The 17,950-nt window shown below is 48.4% G+C and overlaps 1 protein-coding gene across 2 annotated transcripts in view; it reads left to right on the top strand.

Annotated features, from left to right (window-relative positions):
* Nucleotides 1–17,950, top strand: part of triobpb (TRIO and F-actin binding protein b) — a 124,510-nt gene that overhangs the window by 64,517 nt on the left and 42,043 nt on the right. For both annotated transcript variants that reach the window (XM_078237581.1, XM_078237582.1), the window contains exons 2-6: nucleotides 907–963; nucleotides 6,223–6,291; nucleotides 9,080–9,169; nucleotides 10,940–11,049; nucleotides 13,147–13,185. In XM_078237581.1, the coding sequence (XP_078093707.1) occupies nucleotides 907–963; nucleotides 6,223–6,291; nucleotides 9,080–9,169; nucleotides 10,940–11,049; nucleotides 13,147–13,185 (365 nt within the window). The remainder of the gene's footprint in view (nucleotides 1–906; nucleotides 964–6,222; nucleotides 6,292–9,079; nucleotides 9,170–10,939; nucleotides 11,050–13,146; nucleotides 13,186–17,950) is intronic.

The following is a 17,950-nucleotide window of genomic DNA, read 5'->3' on the forward strand; positions in this document are numbered from 1 at the left end:
TTCCTATCTGGTCCAGATCAGCGTTCTTCCCCAGATTTTGCCACCTGCCCATTCTTTGCCCCCTCTGGAATTCCACTTTAATTGTCCTGCCTTTCACCCCTTTGTTTTAAAGTTTATTTATTAGTGTCACAAGTAGGCTTGTATTGACACTGCAATGAAGTTACTGTGAAATTCCCCTACTTGACTGTTTGGGCACACAGAGGGAGAATTTAGCACGGCCAATGCACCCTAACCAGCACGTCTTTCTTTCGGACTGCGGGTGAAAACCGGAGCACCCGGAGGAAACCCACGCAGACACTGGGAGAATGAGCAGACTCTGGGAAGCGAACCCAGGTCCCTGGCGCTGTGAGGCAGCAGTGCTAACCACCGTGCCATTTGGGGGAGGTTCAATGGAAGTTTTAAAAATGACGCGGCGTTTTGACAGTGAACCAAGGAGGAACTGCTTCCCGTAGCAATAGTTTTGGTAACCAGGGCGCACAGATTGCGGATAATTGGCAGAAAAAGCCCGCGGAAGATGGGGAGAACTAATTTTAACATATTGAGTTGTGATGTGGATCGCGTTGCCTGTAAAGGCACTGGAAGCAGAATAAATTGGAAACTTCAAAAGGGAATTGGATAAATAACATAAAAAGGAACAGCCCTGTGGGGTAAGAACAGGGGAGTGAGACTAATTGGATCCCTCTGTCAAAGAGCTGGTATGGATACAAAGGGCCGAATAGCCTCCTCCTGTGCTGTAAGATTCTATGAATGATTAACTATGAAGACAAGTCTTCAGTTGCAGCATGATAGAAATGAATGTGGTGATGCTAAAGAGGCTGTGGGATTATTTGGTAAAATAACTGGGAAAATTCCATTTTAGTTGAGCAAAATTGAGATCATCTTTCTCTTTGTTTTTCCACTTTGCAGCCAGATCTCCTGAACTTCAAGAAGGGCTGGATGTCCATCCTTGATGGCCGTGGTGAGGTGGGTGTCCATCTACAAAGTTGTACTTATGGCTGGAAAATCATTTCCTGGAATTTTCCACAGAAGAATATTTGCCCTTATCCCTTTTATCGGAGGAGGTCCTGTGCGCGCAATGGGTTAGTGTCCCTGCCTCTGAGCCAGAAGCTCCGGGTTCAAGTCCCACCCCCAGGACTTGATGTCCAAGGAAGGTGCGTTCATAACGCGGCCAAACAGGTTGAGAATCAACCTGGAAAATCCTTCCAAACACACGCCAATGTCACGCGCTGAGAGTGGGAGAGATTCCTGGTCAGGCGTGTGATGGAAAGAATGTTGGAGCCGCAACCATCACTGTCCATAGCTCCAGACTACAACACGCATGGGAAAGTGCAGGTTACCGCGGCAACTCAGACTCCTGACATTGGGGACTGGGTGATCCAGTGTGGTTCCGAACGATGCCTGTTCTGGCTAGGGTTTGGGATCCTTGTACTACCTTGCGGTGGAGACCATGGGGCAATGGGTTGGATCTGCCTTGGGCAGAGAACTTCCGAGAAAGAAGATCCCTTTGTCACTTAGTTCAATCAGCCAATCAGCTACCACAATGTTAGTGGCTTATTTGATGACCCTAACGCCATTTTGCCTGGGCTGTTGATTGGTTCAGAGGTTAACTTTGTTACTTTGATTCAGAGATGAACTTTGAACCAAGTGTTGGCATTGCTAGGGATTTTGTTCCAATCGTCACACATTTGCTTCAGAAGTGAACTTTGACCTCGCCCAAATATTGACATTGTTTTGGATTTGACTCAGATGTTGTCCACACATTCTTGAAGGTGATGGGATAAGAACAAATAACAGCACAGGAACAGGCCCTTCGGCCCTCCAAGCCTGCGCCGATCATGATGCCTGCCTAAACTAAAAACTTACGGAGTCCGTATCCTTCCATTCCCATCCTATTCATGTATTCGTCCAGTTGCCCCTTAAATGCCGCGATCGTACCTGCTTCCACCACCTCCCCGGGCAGCGCGTTCCAGACATTCACCACCCTCTGTGTAAAAAAAAAACTTGCCTCTCACATCTCCTCTAAACTTCTCCCCACGCACCTTAAACCTCTGTCCCCTAGTACTTGACTTTTCTACCCTAGGAAAGAACATCTGACTATCCACTCTGTCCATGCCACTCATAATCATGTAAACCTCTATCAGGTCGCCCCTCAACCTCTGTCGTTCCAGTGAGAACAAACCTCTGTCGTTCCAGTTAGAACCTCTCCTCATAGCTAATACCCTCCATACCAGGCAACATCCTAGTAACCGTCCTCTGTACCCTCTCCAAAGCATCCACACCCTTCTGGTAGTGTGGCGACCAGAATTGTACACAATATTCTAAATGAGGCCCAACTAATTTAGTTAGTGGATGTGGAAGTGTTGGAATGGGTGCAGAGGAGATATACCAGGATGTTGCCTGGTATGGTGGGAAAATCGTATGAGGAAAGGCTGAGGGGCTTGAGGTTGTTTTCGTTAGAGAGAAGAAGGTTAAGAGGTGACTTAATAGAGGCATACAAGATGATCAGAGGATTAGATAGGGTCGATAGTGAGAGCCTTTTTCCTCGGATGGTGATGGCTAACACTAGGGGACATAGCTTTAAATTGAGGGGTGATAGATATAGGACAGATGTTAGAGGTAGGTTCTTTACTCAGAGAGTAGTAAGGGTGTGGAATGCCCTGCCTGCAGCAGTAGTGGACTCGTCAACATTAAGAGCATTCAAATGGTTATTGGATAAACATATGGATGATATTAGAATAGTGTAGGTTAGATGGGCTTTAGATTGGTTTCACTGGTCGGCGCAACATCGAGGGCCGAAGGGCTTGTACTGCGCTGTAATGTTCTATGTTCTAACTAAGGTTCTGTACAGCTGCAGCATGACCTGCCGATTTTTATACTCAATGCTCTGACCGATGAAGGCAAGCATGCCGTATGCCTACTTGACAACCTTCTCCACCTGCCTTGCCATTTTCAGTGATCGGTGGACATGAGCTCCCAGATCTCTCTGCCTGTCAATACTCCTAAGGGTTCTACCATTTACTGTATAAGTTAGGAAGGTTGTTTAAAAAGCATACCCATTCCTTTTCTGATATATAATTTCATGGGATGCGACTGAGACCGGGTGAGGCAAATTTATTGCCCATCCCTTATTGTCCTTGAGCAGGTGATGGTGTATCGCATCCTTGAACTGCCGCAGTCCACCTGGTGTAGCCACAGAGCTGCTGGGGATTCAGATTTTGACCCAGTGACCATGGAGGAACGACGCGATAGTTCCAAGTCAGATTGGTCTGCTTGGAGGGGAACTTGCAGGTTGGCAAGCAAGTTACGTTAATCGTTTAGGGATCACTGGTTAAGTCTTAATTAGGTCCAATTCTGGGTATCAAATTTTCGGAAGGATGTTCAGATCCAGAAGAGGGTGTGGAAGGGATTTGCCAGGGTGATACCAGGGGTAAGGGATCTCAGTTATGTGGAGAGACTAGAGAAACAAGAGTTGACAAATCATGTTGCGGCTAAATAAAACCCTGGTTAGGCTGCATTTGGAGTACTGCGTGCAGTCCTGGTCGCCACACTACCAGAAGGATGTGGAAGCTTTGGGGAGAGTGTAAAAAAGGTTCACCAGGATGTTGCCTGGTCTCGAGGGCATTGGCTATGAGGAGAGGTTGAATAAACTAGGATCGTTTTCACTGGAGAGGCTAAGGCTGAGGGGAGACCCGATCGAGGTCTACAAAATTATGAGGGGCACAGACAGGGTGAATAGACAAAGGCTTTTTCCCAGGGTGGAAGTGTCAATTACAAGGGGACACAGGCTCAAGGTGAGAGGGGGAAAGTTTAAGGGAGATGCGTAGGGGAAGGTTTTTCACACAGTGGTGGGTGCCTGGAACGCGCTGCCAGAGGAGGTGATGGAAGCAGGCACATTAGCAACATTTTAAGAGGCATCTGATGGGTACATGAATAAGGAGGGAATAGAGGGATACGGACCAAAGGCAGTGTAATGACTTCAATCAGGCCATTGAGGTGGGCCTGTTAGAATATGAACTCCCTGATTAAGGGCCAAATTGATGGGCCAATCAGGGAGCCTCTTGCTTTGTATTTAACCAGGAGTGTCAGTTCCTCTGGGACTCCGAGTGCAGACTGCTCTCTGAAAGCAGTCTCTATGCTGTTGTCAGACTTGTAAATAAAGGGATTTTGGTGAAGGGACTTCTGCCTCCGAGGACTTATTATAGGCAGAAGGTTTTTCTTAGTTTAGTTAGGGCATCATGATCAGCATGGGTTTGGAGGGCCGAAGGGCCTGTTCCTGTGCTGGACTGTTCTTTGTTCTTAACCTTGCTTAGAGCATTTTGTAGACATATGGGGAAAGGGAGGGAGGACTGATTACAACTGGGGATAGCCCCTTCAAAGAGCCAGCACAGATATGGTGGGTTGAATGGCTTTCTTTACTGGAATACTTTAGTCCGAGGTCCGTTGTACTGTCATAGAATCCTACAGTGCAGAAGGAGGCCATTCAGTCCATTGAGTCTGCAGCAACTCCCTGACAAAGCACCTTACACTGGACCTATCCCCACATATTTACCCTGTTAATCCCCCTAACCTGCACATCTTTGGACACTATGGGGCAATTTAGCACGGCCAATCCAGCTAACCTACACATCTTTGGAGTGTGGGAGGAAACCGGAGCACCTGGAGGAAACCCACGCAGACACGGGGAGAACGTGCAGACTCCACACAGCCAGTGACCCGAGGCCGGAGTTGAACCCGGGTCCCTGGCGCTGTGAGGCAGCAGTGCTAACCACTGTGCTACCATGTCGTCCCTGGTGGGGACAGTTGGTTAATGGAGCATAAAGGAAAGTGTTCTTGGCTAAAAACCTAGAGACATAGGATAGGAGTAGGCCATTCAGCCCATCGGGCCTGACAATATGATTCAATCCTTACTGAGGCGGAGCACTTTTGGGGCCTTGTCTAAAAGTGGGAACTAGTGAGTTTGCCTGTGTAAAAAAAAACATAATCAGAGTTCCTGCTGCTACCACATGAAGTCTCGAAGGATATACTTGCCACAGAGGGAGTGTAACAGAAGGTCCCTGAATCCCTGGGATGGCGGGATTGTTTTATGAGGTGACATTGAGGAAAGTGGGCCTGTATTTCCTAAAGGTTAGAAGCTGATCTCATTAAAACTTACGCACCAGGGCGTGACACGTGGGTAGGATGTTTCTCCTGGCTGGTGAGTCGAGGAACAGGGGCCATAATCTCAGAATAAGGGGGAGGCCATTTAGGTCTGAGATGAGGATGAATTCCTTCACTCCGAGGGTGGTGAATCTTTGGAATTCTCCCTCCCAGAGGGATGCAGCACCTCAATCAGTCGGCAGGTTCACGGCAGCGATCGATAGATATCCGGATACCAATGACATCACGGGATATGGGAATAATGGAGTAAATGATCAGAGATGGATGGTCTGTTTGAATGGTGGAGCAGGTTTGATGGGCTGAATGGCCTACTCCTGTCCTGCGTTTTTTACTAATAACCTTTTCCTTTATGCTCCATTAACTAACTATCTCCACCAGGGGTAACATGGTGGCACAGTGGTTAGCACTGCTGCCTCACAGCGCCAGGGACCAGGGTTCAATTCCGGCCTTGGGTCATTGTCTGTGCGGAGTTTGCACTTTCTCCCCGTGTCTGCGTGGGTTTCCTCCGGGTGCTCCGGTTTCCTCCCACAGTCCAAAGATGAGTGGGTTAGGTGGACTGGCCATGCTAAATTGCCTCTTAGTGTCTCAAGATCTGTAGGTTAGGGAGATTGGTGGAGTAAATACATGGGGTTACGGGAACAGGGCCGAGGTAAGATGCTCTGTCAGAGTCAGTGCAGACTCGATGGGCTGAATGGCCTCCTTCTGCACTGTGTAATTCTATGAAAATACAATGAACCTCAGACTACAGTATTCAAGGCCAATCTCCTATTTGATTACAAAGAGTATCACAGACAATCTGATCCAGTCTACACCTGCACAATTCCCATTGCAAATTGTTGGGATAGCAAGATTCCTGGAAGGATTTTTCCCTTCCTTCAAACTTGGGATGTTGAGGCCAGTCTGAGGGACTTGGGCTGGGATCTTCCAGGGGTGGTGTGCCCGCATGCGATTCCACTATGGAGCGGATAAACTGGGGGGGGGTTATGGCAGGGCCAGATGTTTATCATTGATCCGCCCGCCTCCGTCCCCGGGTGAGAAATGATGTGATTGTTGTCTCTCTTGCAGTGGAAGAAACATTGGTTTGTCCTGACGGATTCCAGCCTGAGATATTACAGAGACTCCACAGCAGAGGAGGTAAGGCCGCTCACACAGTGCACCGCCAGAACCTATCGCCAGCTCACACTCGCCAGAAGGAGGCCATTCAGCCCATCGCGTCTGCACCGACCACAATCCCACCCAGTCCCTATTCCATAACCCCATGCATTTACCCTAGCTGGTCCCCCTGACACTAAGGGGCAATTTAGCACGGCCAATCCACCTAACCCGCACATCTTTGGACTGTGGGAGGAAACCGGAGCACCCGGAGGAAACTCACGCAGAAACGGGGAGAACATGCAAACTCCACACAGACAGTAACCCAAGCCAGGAATTGAACCTGTGTCCCTGGCGCTGTGAGGCAGCAGTGCTAACCTACTGTGCCGCCCTCATGAGGAAGGGCATATTGGCGAGGAATTGTCAATAGTTTGGTGGCATGACCCGTGATTGCAAGTTATGTTGGTAACATGGTGGAAACAGGTGCTGAACGGGTGCGATGTGACTAAGACATCCTGGTTTGAAAATCTGTGACTTTAGCACGCAATGTTCACCCAAATCACCATAATTGGTTACCCGTAAGTATGAAACGTGACAAGTTCAAGTTTATTTATTAGTTTCACAAGTAGACTTACATTAACACCGAGAGTATTGTGTGCAGTTTTGGTCTCCTTTTCTGAGGAAGGATGTTCTTGCTCTGGAGGGAGTGCAGCGAAGGTTTACCAGGCTGATTCCGGGGATGGCGGGACTGATGTATGAGGACAGATTGACTAGGTTAGGATCGTTTTCGCTGGAGTTCAGACGAATGACGGGGGACCTCAGAGAGATTTATATGATTCTAACAGGACTAGACAGGGTAGATGCAGGGAGGATGTTCCCGATGGTGGGGGAGTCCAGAACCAGAGGTCACAGTCTGAGGATTCAGGGTAGACTATTTAGGACGGAGGTGAGGAGACATTTCTTCACCCGGTGAGCCTGTGGAATTCATTACCACAGGAAGTAGTTGATGCCAAAACATTGAATGTATTCAAGAGGCGGCTGGATATAGAACTTGGTGCGAATGGAACCAAAAGTTATGGGGAAAAAGCAGGATTAGGCTGTTGAGTTGGGTGATCAGCCATGATCATAATGAATGGTGGAGCAGGCTCGAAGGGCCGAATGGCCTCCTCCTGCTCCTATCTTCTATGTTTCTATTTACTGCAATGAAGTTACTGTGAAAATCCCCCAGTCGCCACACTCTGGCGCCTGTTCGGGTACACTGAGGGAGAATTTAGCACGGCCAAAGCACCTGACCAGCTCATCTTTCGGACTGTATGAGGAAAGGATGGAAGTAGAGGGATATGATCCCCGGAAGGGTAGGGGGTTTTAGATCAGTCGGGCAGCATGGTCAGTGCAGGCTTGGAGGGCCGAAGGGCCTATTCCTGCGCTGTAATTTTCTTTGTTCTTTCTTTGTTCTTTGAAACCGGAAGAAACCCATGCAGACACGGGGAGACCGTGCAGACTCCGCACAGACAGTGACCCAAGCCGGGGAATGAACCCGGGTCCCTGACGCTGTGATGGGATTCCGTGGTGGGATTCGAACCTGGATTCCTGGAGCATTACTCTGGGTCTCTCTAGCATTACTACTCCAGTGACAATACCACTATGCCACCACCTCGCCTATATTCACCATATGAGAGGTTAAGATGAAAGCATTTTGTTTGGAGGGAGTTTAGGTCCAGTATTAGTATCCAACGTGATGGGAGAGGTTACCACGCCAGGGTGATACCAGAGTGTGGTTAGACTGTGGAACTCACTAGCACAAGGTGTAGTTCCATCAGTAGCATCGATGCAAGTAAGAGGAAGCTGAATAAATATACAAAGCAGAAATGGATAGAAGGAAATGCTGAGAGGGTTATATGTGGTGAGAGGAAGCTCATATGAAGCATAGATACTAGCACAGATCAGTGGGGCCGAATGGCCTGTTTCTGTGCACTACCTTTAGTGACCTATATTCTGTGCCAGTTTTGTCTGAGACCTATAACCCGCATCGTGCAGAGCAAAGGAGAAATGAATAAGACCATTATAGGAGCAGAATTAGGCCATTCAGCCCATCGAGTCTGCTCCGCCATTCAATCATGGCTGATATGATTCTCATCCCCATTCCCCTACCCCCTGGTCTTGTGCTAAGACTTGTGGTTGAATGATCATTGTCCAATGTCATTGATTTGATTTGATTTATTATTGTCACATGAATTAACATTCAGTGAAAAGTATTGTTTCTTGCGCGCTATACAGACAAAGCATACCGTTCATAGAGAAGGAAATGAGAGTGCAGAATGTAGTGTTACAGTCATAGCTAGGGTGTAGAGAAAGATCAACTTAATGCGAGGTAGGTCCATTCAAAAGTCTGACAGCAGCAGGGAAGAAGCTGTTTTCGAGTCGGTTGGTACGTGACCTCAGACTTTTGTATCTTTTTCCTGACAGAAGAAGGTGGAAGAGAGAATGTCCAGGGTGCGTGGGGTCCTTAATTATGCTGGCTGCTTTGCCGAGGCAGCGGGAAGTGTAGACAGAGTCAATGGATGGGAGGCTGGTTTGCGTGATGGATCGGGCTACATTCACGACCTTTTGTAGTTCCTTGCGGTCTTGGGCAGAGCAGGAGCCATACCAAGCTGTGATACAACCAGAAAGAATGCTTTCTATGGCGCATCTGTAAAAGTTGGTGAGAGTCGTAGCTGACATGCCAAATTTCCTTAGTCTTCTGAGAAAGTAGAGGCGTGGCTTCCAACGGTGTTCTGCCAGACTGTGGAGTTGAGTGTTTATTCGCAATCTTTCCCTCTTGTCCTATCAGAGCGATGACCTGGATGGAGAGATCGACTTAAGAAACTGCAATGATGTGACCGAGTACCAGGTTCAACGGAACTATGGCTTCCAAATCCACGTGAGTATCGCTGTTCGCTCGCGCTCGGTGTGGGTGTGTGCTTTGGCGATGGTGGGGGGGCGGGAGGAGGGAATTTCCACAGTCCGGGGCAGCTTGGTTAACCCGAGCTCAAAAGAACCTGGCCCGGAATTTCCTGGGAACTGACTGGCTCCTTCTGCCGGCTGATCCAAGGAAATTCTGGGCACTCCCTGTTTCCGAGAGGGCTGCATTTTACACAAGGCACGATTGATTCCCGTGACATGCGTCTGAGCTTCACACGGACTTGTTCGCACTCCATCAGCAGGATTTCCGCTCACCCTTCCGTTTCTATGACTTGTTCTAGGGGGTCATAGTTTGAGGATAAGCGGTAAACTGTTTAGGACTGAGGTGAGGAGAAATTTCTTCACCCAGAGGGTGGTGAATGTGTGGAATTCACTCCCACAGAAAGTAGTTGAGGCCAAAACGTTGTCTGATTTCAAGAAGAAATTAGATATAGCTCTTGGGGCTAAAGGGATCAAGGGATTTATATATTTGGCCTTTATGAATCAAAGTATTGAGTATAGGAGTTAGAATGTTATGGTGAGGTTGTATAAGACATTGGTGAGGCCGAATTTAGAGTATTGTGTGCAGTTTTGGTCACCTAATTACAGGAAGGATATTAATAAGGTTGAAAGAGTGCAGAGAAGGTTCACAAGGATGTTGCCGGGACTTGAGAAACTGAGTTACAGAGAAAGGTTGAATAGGTTAGGACTTTATTCCCTGGAGCGTAGAAGAATGAGGGGAGATTCGATAGAGGTGTATAAAATTATGATGGGTATAGATCGAGTGAATGTGAGCAGGCTTTTTCCACTGAGGCTAGGGGAGAAAAAAACTAGAGGACATGGGTTAAGGGTGAAGGGGGAAAAGTTTAAAGGGAATATTAGGGGGGGCTTCTTCACACAGAGAGTGGTGGGAGTGTGGAATGAGCTGCCAGATGAGGTGGTGAATGCGGGCTCACTCTTAACATTTAAGAAAAACTTGGACAGGTACATGGATGAGAGGGGTGTGGAGGGATATGGTCCAGGTGCAGGTCAGTGGGACTAGGCAGAAAAATGGTTCGGCACTGACAAGAAGGGCCAAAAGGCCTGTTTCTGTGCTGTAATGTTCTATGGTTCTATGGATATGGGGGCAAGGGGGGGATCAGGATATTGAATTCAATGATCAGCCATGATCAAAATGAATGGCGGAGCAGGCTCGAAGGGCTGAATGGTCTACTCCTGCTTCTAGTTTCTATGTAATCAGTTCCCCTCACAATAAACAATAACATTTGATTAGTTTTTCTGATTACTTGGCTGTATGGGACATGGGACTTAATAGGATTGAGGGTTATAGGTAAGCCTATATATGCCTAGGTAGGTAGGGACATGACCGGCGCAACTTGTGGGCCGAAGGGCCTGTTTGTGCTGTATTTTTTCTATGTTCTATGTATCTGTGTTTGCTTCAAATTGCCTCTTGCACGTCTCTGCTCGTTTCACCAGTCTCTTGCCCTCCTGAAGTTTTCTGCTATCCTCCTCACTGCTAGCGGGCTCACATCTTGTAACTTAAAGTTTCAAGATTGTATTCTCTGACCCCAAGACTAGGTTATTTATCATGAACAAGATAAGGCAGATGTCCTCAAACTGACCCTCGAAAACCTGACTCAATATATCCTCCCCACCGACAGGATAGACACCTGCTCTCTGCTCCTCCCTGCCTGCTATCCTTGGCCAGATTATCAACATCTCTTTAATACCACATGTTTCTGTTTTTCAGACGAAGGAGTCCATCTATACTCTGTCAGCGATGACATCTGGGATTCGGAGGAACTGGATTGAGGCGCTTCGGAAGACGGCCCGACCGACCACTGCGCCAGACGTGACAAAGTAAGCTGCAGGGACTTGGACACAGGCCCTTCGTCCCCAACTCGTCCCTGCTTGTGTTGGTGCCCCACTCGAGCCCCCTCCCCCTTGCCTGATTTCTCTCTCTCAACCTTCTAGTCCTTTCATTCTCGTACTTTTCGAACCCCCTTCTTAGGCTCAGCTAAAGTTTATTTATTAGTGTCACAAGTCACAAGCTTGGGTCACTGTCTGTGAGGAGTCTGCACATTCTCCCCGTGTCTGCGTGGGTTTCCTCCGGGTGCTCCGGTTTCCTCCCACAGTCCAAATACGTGCTGGTTAGGGTGCATTGGCCGTGCTAAATTCTCCCTCAGTGTTACCCGAACAGGCGCCGGAGTGTGGCGACTAGGGGATTTTCACAGTAGCTTCATTGCAGTTACTGTAAGCCTACTTGTGACTAATAAATAAACTTTAAGTAGGCTTACATTAACACTGCAATGAAGTTACTGTGAAAATCCCCTAGTCGCCACACTCCGGTGTCTGTTCGGGCACACTGAGGGAGAATTTAGCACGGCCAATGCACCCTAACCAGCACGTCTTTCGGACTGTGGGAGGAAACCCACGCAGACACGGGGAGAATGTACAAACTCCACACAGAGAGCCACCCGAGGCTGGAATTGAACCCGGGTCCCTGGCGCTGTGAGGCAGCAGTGTTAACCACTGTGCCACCGTGCCACCCATTCACCTCAAACACTCCCTGTGCGGTGAGTTCCACATTCTCGCTTCTCAGTGGGTAGGGAAGTTTCCTCTGAATTTGCTACTCAATTTATTAGTCACCGTCTGATATTGATGGCTTCTGGTTTTGGCCGGCAATGTGTTTACCTGTTTTTCTCAGCTGAGTGTCAAAGACATGTAGAAAGCTTCAGGCTATCTCTCTGAAAGGATTTTATTCATTTATTCATGGGACAAGGGCATCGCTGGCTAGGCCAGCATTTATTGCCCACCCCTAATTGCCCCTTGAGAAGGTGATGGTGCGCTGCCTTCTTGAACCCGCTGCAGTCCGTGTGGTGTAGGTACACCCACTGTGCTGTTAGGGAGGGAATTCCAGGATTTTGACCCAGCGACAGTGAAGGAACGGCCGATATATTCCCCAGTCAGGATGTTGAGTGACTCGGAGGGGAAGTTGCAGGTGGTGGTGATCCCAGGTATCTGCTGCCCTTGTCCTTCTAGATGGTGGTGGCCATGGGTCTGGAAGGTACAGCACTGACCTCACACCAGACACAAGCACCAGCCCGTCCTTAACAACTGTTTTGTCACGTTCACCATTGTGGGGTCGGTGTCATGTGAGAATTTCTCCATCTCCCCCTCCCCGAGTAAAGTTGACTGAGGCCAATTGCAGAACCCCCAGCAACAGCGGGTAGAACTAGGTGCATAGTGGCCAGGAAATGGTTGGGGAGGGGGGGTAACATGGGGGCAAGAATGGGGGAGGGATTGGGAGTAAGAATAGAAATAGAAATCATAGAAACCCTACAGTGCAGAAGGAGGCCATTCGGCCCATCGAGTCTGCACCGACCACAATCCCACCCAGGCCCTACCCCCACATATTTACCCGCTAATCCCACTAACCTACGCATCTCAGGACTCTAAGGGGCAATTTTTAACCTGGCCAATCAACCTAACCCGCACATCTTTGGAACTGTGGGAGGAAACCGGAGCACCCGGAGGAAACCCACTCAGACACGAGGAGAATGTGCAAACTCCACACAGACAGTGACCCGAGCCGGGAATCGAACCCGGGACCCTGGAGCTGTGAAGCAGCAGTGCTAACCACTGTGCTACCGTGCCGCCCCGGTATCAAGAATGGGGGAGGGATTGGGGTAATGGGGAGAGTATGGGGGTATAAATGTCGGGTTACGGGGGAGGAGATTGGGGTGGATGACGAGAGGGAAGGAGTGTTGTGGAATTCTGAATAAACGGTGCTTTGAAGTTTGGATCTCGGTTGTGAAGGTGTTCCCCAGGTTCTGCTCCTGAATTGATTGACTGTTGATGAGATGTGGAAATGAGCCTTCCTGATGTGTTTTACTAGAATGTTTCCTAATAACTGCACTGTGCGTTTTCTCCCCATTTCCACTTGCTGCTGCTCAGGCGGAACACTTGGATGAAAACCACCACTTCGAAATCCAGGTGAGAGTGCCACTTCCTTCAATGCACAGCCTTTTCCCCCTGCCTCCCTCCCCCACTTCCTCCCCAGATAAGCTCCCTCGGCCCCGGATAAGCCCCCTCGGCCCAGATAAACTCCCTTGGCCCTGGGCAATGGGGGAGCAGCAGTGAATTGTAACGATGTTAGCGCCTTTCACTCTCTGACAATTCTAACACCCAGTTGCCGAGTCACCCAACGTAAACCATTCCCTTGCACCTTCCATTCAGGCCGTAGCAGGAAATACTGGAATTTCCCCGGCCTGCGATGAGATAATTAGATAATCTGCTTTTTAAAAATTCATTGATGGGATGTGGGCATCGCTGCCTGGCCAGCATTTATTGCCCAACCCTAGTTGTCCTTGAGAAGGTGGTGGTGAGCTGCCTTCTTGAATCGCTGCAGTCCATGGGCTGTGGGTTCACCCACAATGCCGTTAGGGAGGGAATTCCGTGATGTTATTTGAGGGATAAGTATTGAACAGGACACCAGTTCCTCCATCCCTCATTCTTACCCTCAATCCCTCCCCGTTACCCTCAATCTCTCCCCCGTTCTCACTCTCAATCCCTTCCCCATTCTTACTCTCAATCCCTTCCCCATTCTTCCTCTCAATCACTTCCCCATTCTTACTCTCAATCCGTTCTCTATTCTTACTCTCAATCCCTTCCCCATTCTTACTCTCAATCTCTTCCCCATTCTTACTCTCAATCCCTTCCCCATTCTTACTCTCAATCCCTTCCCCATTCTTCCTCTCAATCACTTCCCCATTCTTACTCTCAATCACTTCCTCATTCTTACTCTCAATCACTTCCCCATTCTTACTCTCAATCCCTTCCCCATTCTTCCTCTCAATCACTCCCCCATTCTTCCTCTCAATCACTTCCCCATTCTTACTCTCAATCCCTTCCCCATTCTTCCTCTCAATCACTTCCCCATTCTTACTCTCAATCCCTTCCCCATTCTTACTCTCAATCCCTTCCCCATTCTTACTCTCAATCCCTCCCCTATTCTTACTCTCAATCCCTTCCCCATTCTTACTCTCAATCCCTCCTCTATTCTTCCTCTCAATCCCTTCCCCATTCTTACTCTCAATCCCTTCCCCATTCTTACTCTCAATCCCTTCCCCATTCTTGCTCTCAATCCCTCTTCTATTCTTACTCCATTCCCTCCCAGTTATCCCCAATCTTACCCCAATCCCTCTTTCATTCTTACCCCCATCCCTCCCTGTTACCCCCATTCCTATCCTCAATCCCTCCCCAACCCCCGACTCTTCTTCCAGTAATGCAATGGTTTGTTTTATGGCCACCAGACTGGTTTAGCACCTCATTCAAAAGACAGCACCTCAGACAGTGCAGCCCTCCCTCGGAACTGCACTGGGCATGGTAGCCTAGATTTTGTGCGATAGTGGGACTTGGACACACACGCTTCTGAGAGTGCTACCCACTGAGACCAGCTGACTGGATGTGAGCCGCCAATTAGATTTGTGTGAAACATTACTTGTGAGTGGTGTGCTACTGAGAACGCAACAAAAGCTCACATGGGGCATGTGCGGTATCCCCACGTTGACACCTGTTCTGATCCCCTGTCTTATATAGATTAGAACTGTTATATTTGTCTGGATGAGTGTGGCTCCAACAACACTCAAAAAAACAAATGCGAGGTTATTCACTTTGGAAGAAATAATAGCAAATTGGATTATTATCTAAATGGAAAAAAATTACAACATGCTGCTGTGCAGAGGGACCTGGGGGTCCTTGTGCATGAGATGCAAAAACCCAGTCTGCAGGTGCAACAGGTGATCAAGAAGGCAAACGGGATGTTGGCCTATATCGCAAGGGGGATAGAATATAAAAGCAGAGATGTCTTGCTGCATCTGTACAGGGCATTGGTGAGGCCGCAGCTGGAATACTGTGCGCAGTATTGGTCCCCTTATTTGCGGAAGGATATATTGGCCTTGGAGGGAGTGCAGAGAAGGTTCACCAGGTTGATACCGGAGATGAGGGGTGTTGATTATGAGGAGAGACTGAGCAGATTGGGTTTGTACTCGTTGGAATTTAGAAGGCTGAGGGGGAACTTATAGCGACCTATAAGATAATGAAGGGGCTGGATAGGGTAGAGGTGGAGAGATTTTTTCCACTTAGAAAGGAAGCTAGAACTAGAGGACACAGCCTCAAAATAAAGGGGGGTCAGTTTAGGACAGAGTTGAGGAGGAACTTCTTCTCTCAGAGGGTGGTGAATCTCTGGAATTCTCTGCCCACTGAAGTGGTGGAGGCTACCTCGTTGAATATGTTTAAATCACGGATAGATGGATTCCTGATCGGTAGGGGAATTAGGGGTTATAGGGATCAGGCGGGTAAGTGGAACTGATCCACTTCAGATCAGCCGTGATCTTATTGAATGGCGGGGCAGGCTCGAGGGGCTAGATGGCCTACTCCTGCTCCTATTTCTTATGTTCTTAAAACACTTAATTGGGGGGATAGTAAGTTGCGATGGTGTAATAAGAAATTTACCAACGTAAATGGGTAGGTTAAGTGAATGGGGAAAGATTTGGCAGATGGAGTTTAATGTGTGAGGTTATCCACTGTGGCAAGAAAAATGCAAAGCAAATTATTATCTCAATGGAGAGAAACTTCAGAGAGCTTCAGTGCAGAGGGATCTGGTGTCCCCATGCACGAATCGCAGAAAGCCTGCAGGTACAGCAGGAAATAAGGGAGTTAAATGGAAACTTGGCATTTATTGCTAAAGGAATAGAGTATAAAAGTAATGAAGTGTTGCTGCAACTATACAAGGCATTAGTGAGACCGCACCTGGAGTATTGTGCACAGTTTTGCTGCCTCTTACCCGAGGAGGGATGTAGTTACATTGGAGGCGGTTCGGAGGAGGTTCACTAGATTGATTCCAGAGTTGAGGTGTTTGTCTTATGAAGAGAGATTGAGCAGTTTAGGCCGATACTCTCGAGAGTTTAGAAGGATTTGGGGAGATCTAATTGAATGATATAAGGTGCTAAAGGGGGATTGACAGGGTCGACATAAAGAAGATGTTTCCTGTTGTGGGAAAATCTCAAACAAGAGGTCATAGCTTTAGGATAAGGGGCAGCAGATTTAAAACAGAGATGAGGAGAAGTTACTTCTCTCAAAGGGTCGTGAATCTGTGGAATTCACTGCCCCAGAGTGTGGTGGACGCCGGGACATTGAGTAAATTTAAGGAGGAGATAGACAAATGTTTTATTAGTAATGGGTTGAAGGGATATGGAGAACAGACAGGGGTCACGGGTTCAAGGTGAGGGGGGCAAGGTTCAACACAGATGTCAGGGGGACGTATTTTACACAGAGGGTGGTGGGGGCCTGGAATGCACTGCCAAGCAAGGTGATTGAGGCGGACACGCTGGGATCGTTTAAGACTTATCTAGATAGCCACATGAACAGACTGGGAATAGAGGGATACAAACGAATGGTCTAGTGGGCACATGAGCGCGCAGGCTTGGAGGGCCGAAGGGCCTGTTCCTGTGCTGTTTTGTTCTTTGTTGAAAGTGAACAAAGAACAGTACAGCACAGGAACAGGCCCTTCGACCCTCCAAGCCTGTGCCGATCACATTGTCCTATCTCGACCAACTGCCTGTATCCAACTATTCCCCGTCTGTTCTTGTGTCTATCCAGATAAGTCTTAAATATTGCTAATGTATTTGCCTCAACCACCTCACTTGGCAATACATTCCAGGCCCCACCACCCTCTGTGTAAAAAACGTCCCCCGTACATCTCTACTGAACCTTTCCCTCCCTTACCTTGAACTCATGCCCCCTTGTAATTCTCATTTCTGCCCTGGGAAAAAGTGGAGTTGAAACCGAGACAAGATCAGCCATGATTCTATTGAATGGCGATGGAGCAGACCCGAGGGGCTGAATGGCCTACCACTGCTCCTAGTTCCTGTGATTCTTGTGAACTCGACACCATCCAGGACAGAATAGCCACTCGATTGACACCCAATCCACTGCCTTGAACCTTCACTCCCTCCACGACCGACGCACAGTGGCAGCCGTGTGTACCATCTACACGATGCATTGCAGCAATTCACTGAGGTTCCTTCGACAGCACCTTCCAAACCCATGATCTCGACTATCTAAAGGTAAAGTTGCCAGAGTCCCAGATGACCATAGACTGCTCTCTCTTTTGAGGGAGAGAGCTGACTGGTGGTGAGTTAACCTGAGGATCACCACACCTCAGGTGAGGGGCAGGGATGAGAAGGGGGGACCTTCATGAATAACCTGACTTGGAAATCTATCACTGTTCCTTCACTGTCGCTGGGTCAAAATCCCGGAACTCCCTCCCTAACAGCACTGTGGGTGTACCTACATCACATAGACTGCAGTGGGTTCAAGAAGCTGGCTCACCACCACCTTCTCAAGGGACAATTAGGGATGGGCAACAAAAGCTGGCCTAGCCAGTAGCGCCCACATCCTGTGAAAGAAAAGATCAAACCTTTTAAAAGATGTACTGGATTTGTGTCATAATGGGCCTCCTCCTGGACTATCGCAGTAAGGAACAGGGCATCACTGACAAACCCTGACCTTATAGGTTCATAAGATATAGGAGCAGAATTAGGCCATTCGGCCCATTGAGTCTGCTCTGCCATTCGATCATGGCTGATATGCTCCTCATCCCCATTTTCCTGCCTTCTCTCCATAACCCTTCAACCCCCATTACCAATTAAAAATCTGTCTAACTCCTCCTTAAATGTACTCTCTGCCCCAGCATCCA

This window comes from Mustelus asterias, chromosome 21, assembly GCF_964213995.1.
Source record: "Mustelus asterias chromosome 21, sMusAst1.hap1.1, whole genome shotgun sequence".
Lineage (NCBI taxonomy): Eukaryota > Metazoa > Chordata > Chondrichthyes > Carcharhiniformes > Triakidae > Mustelus > Mustelus asterias.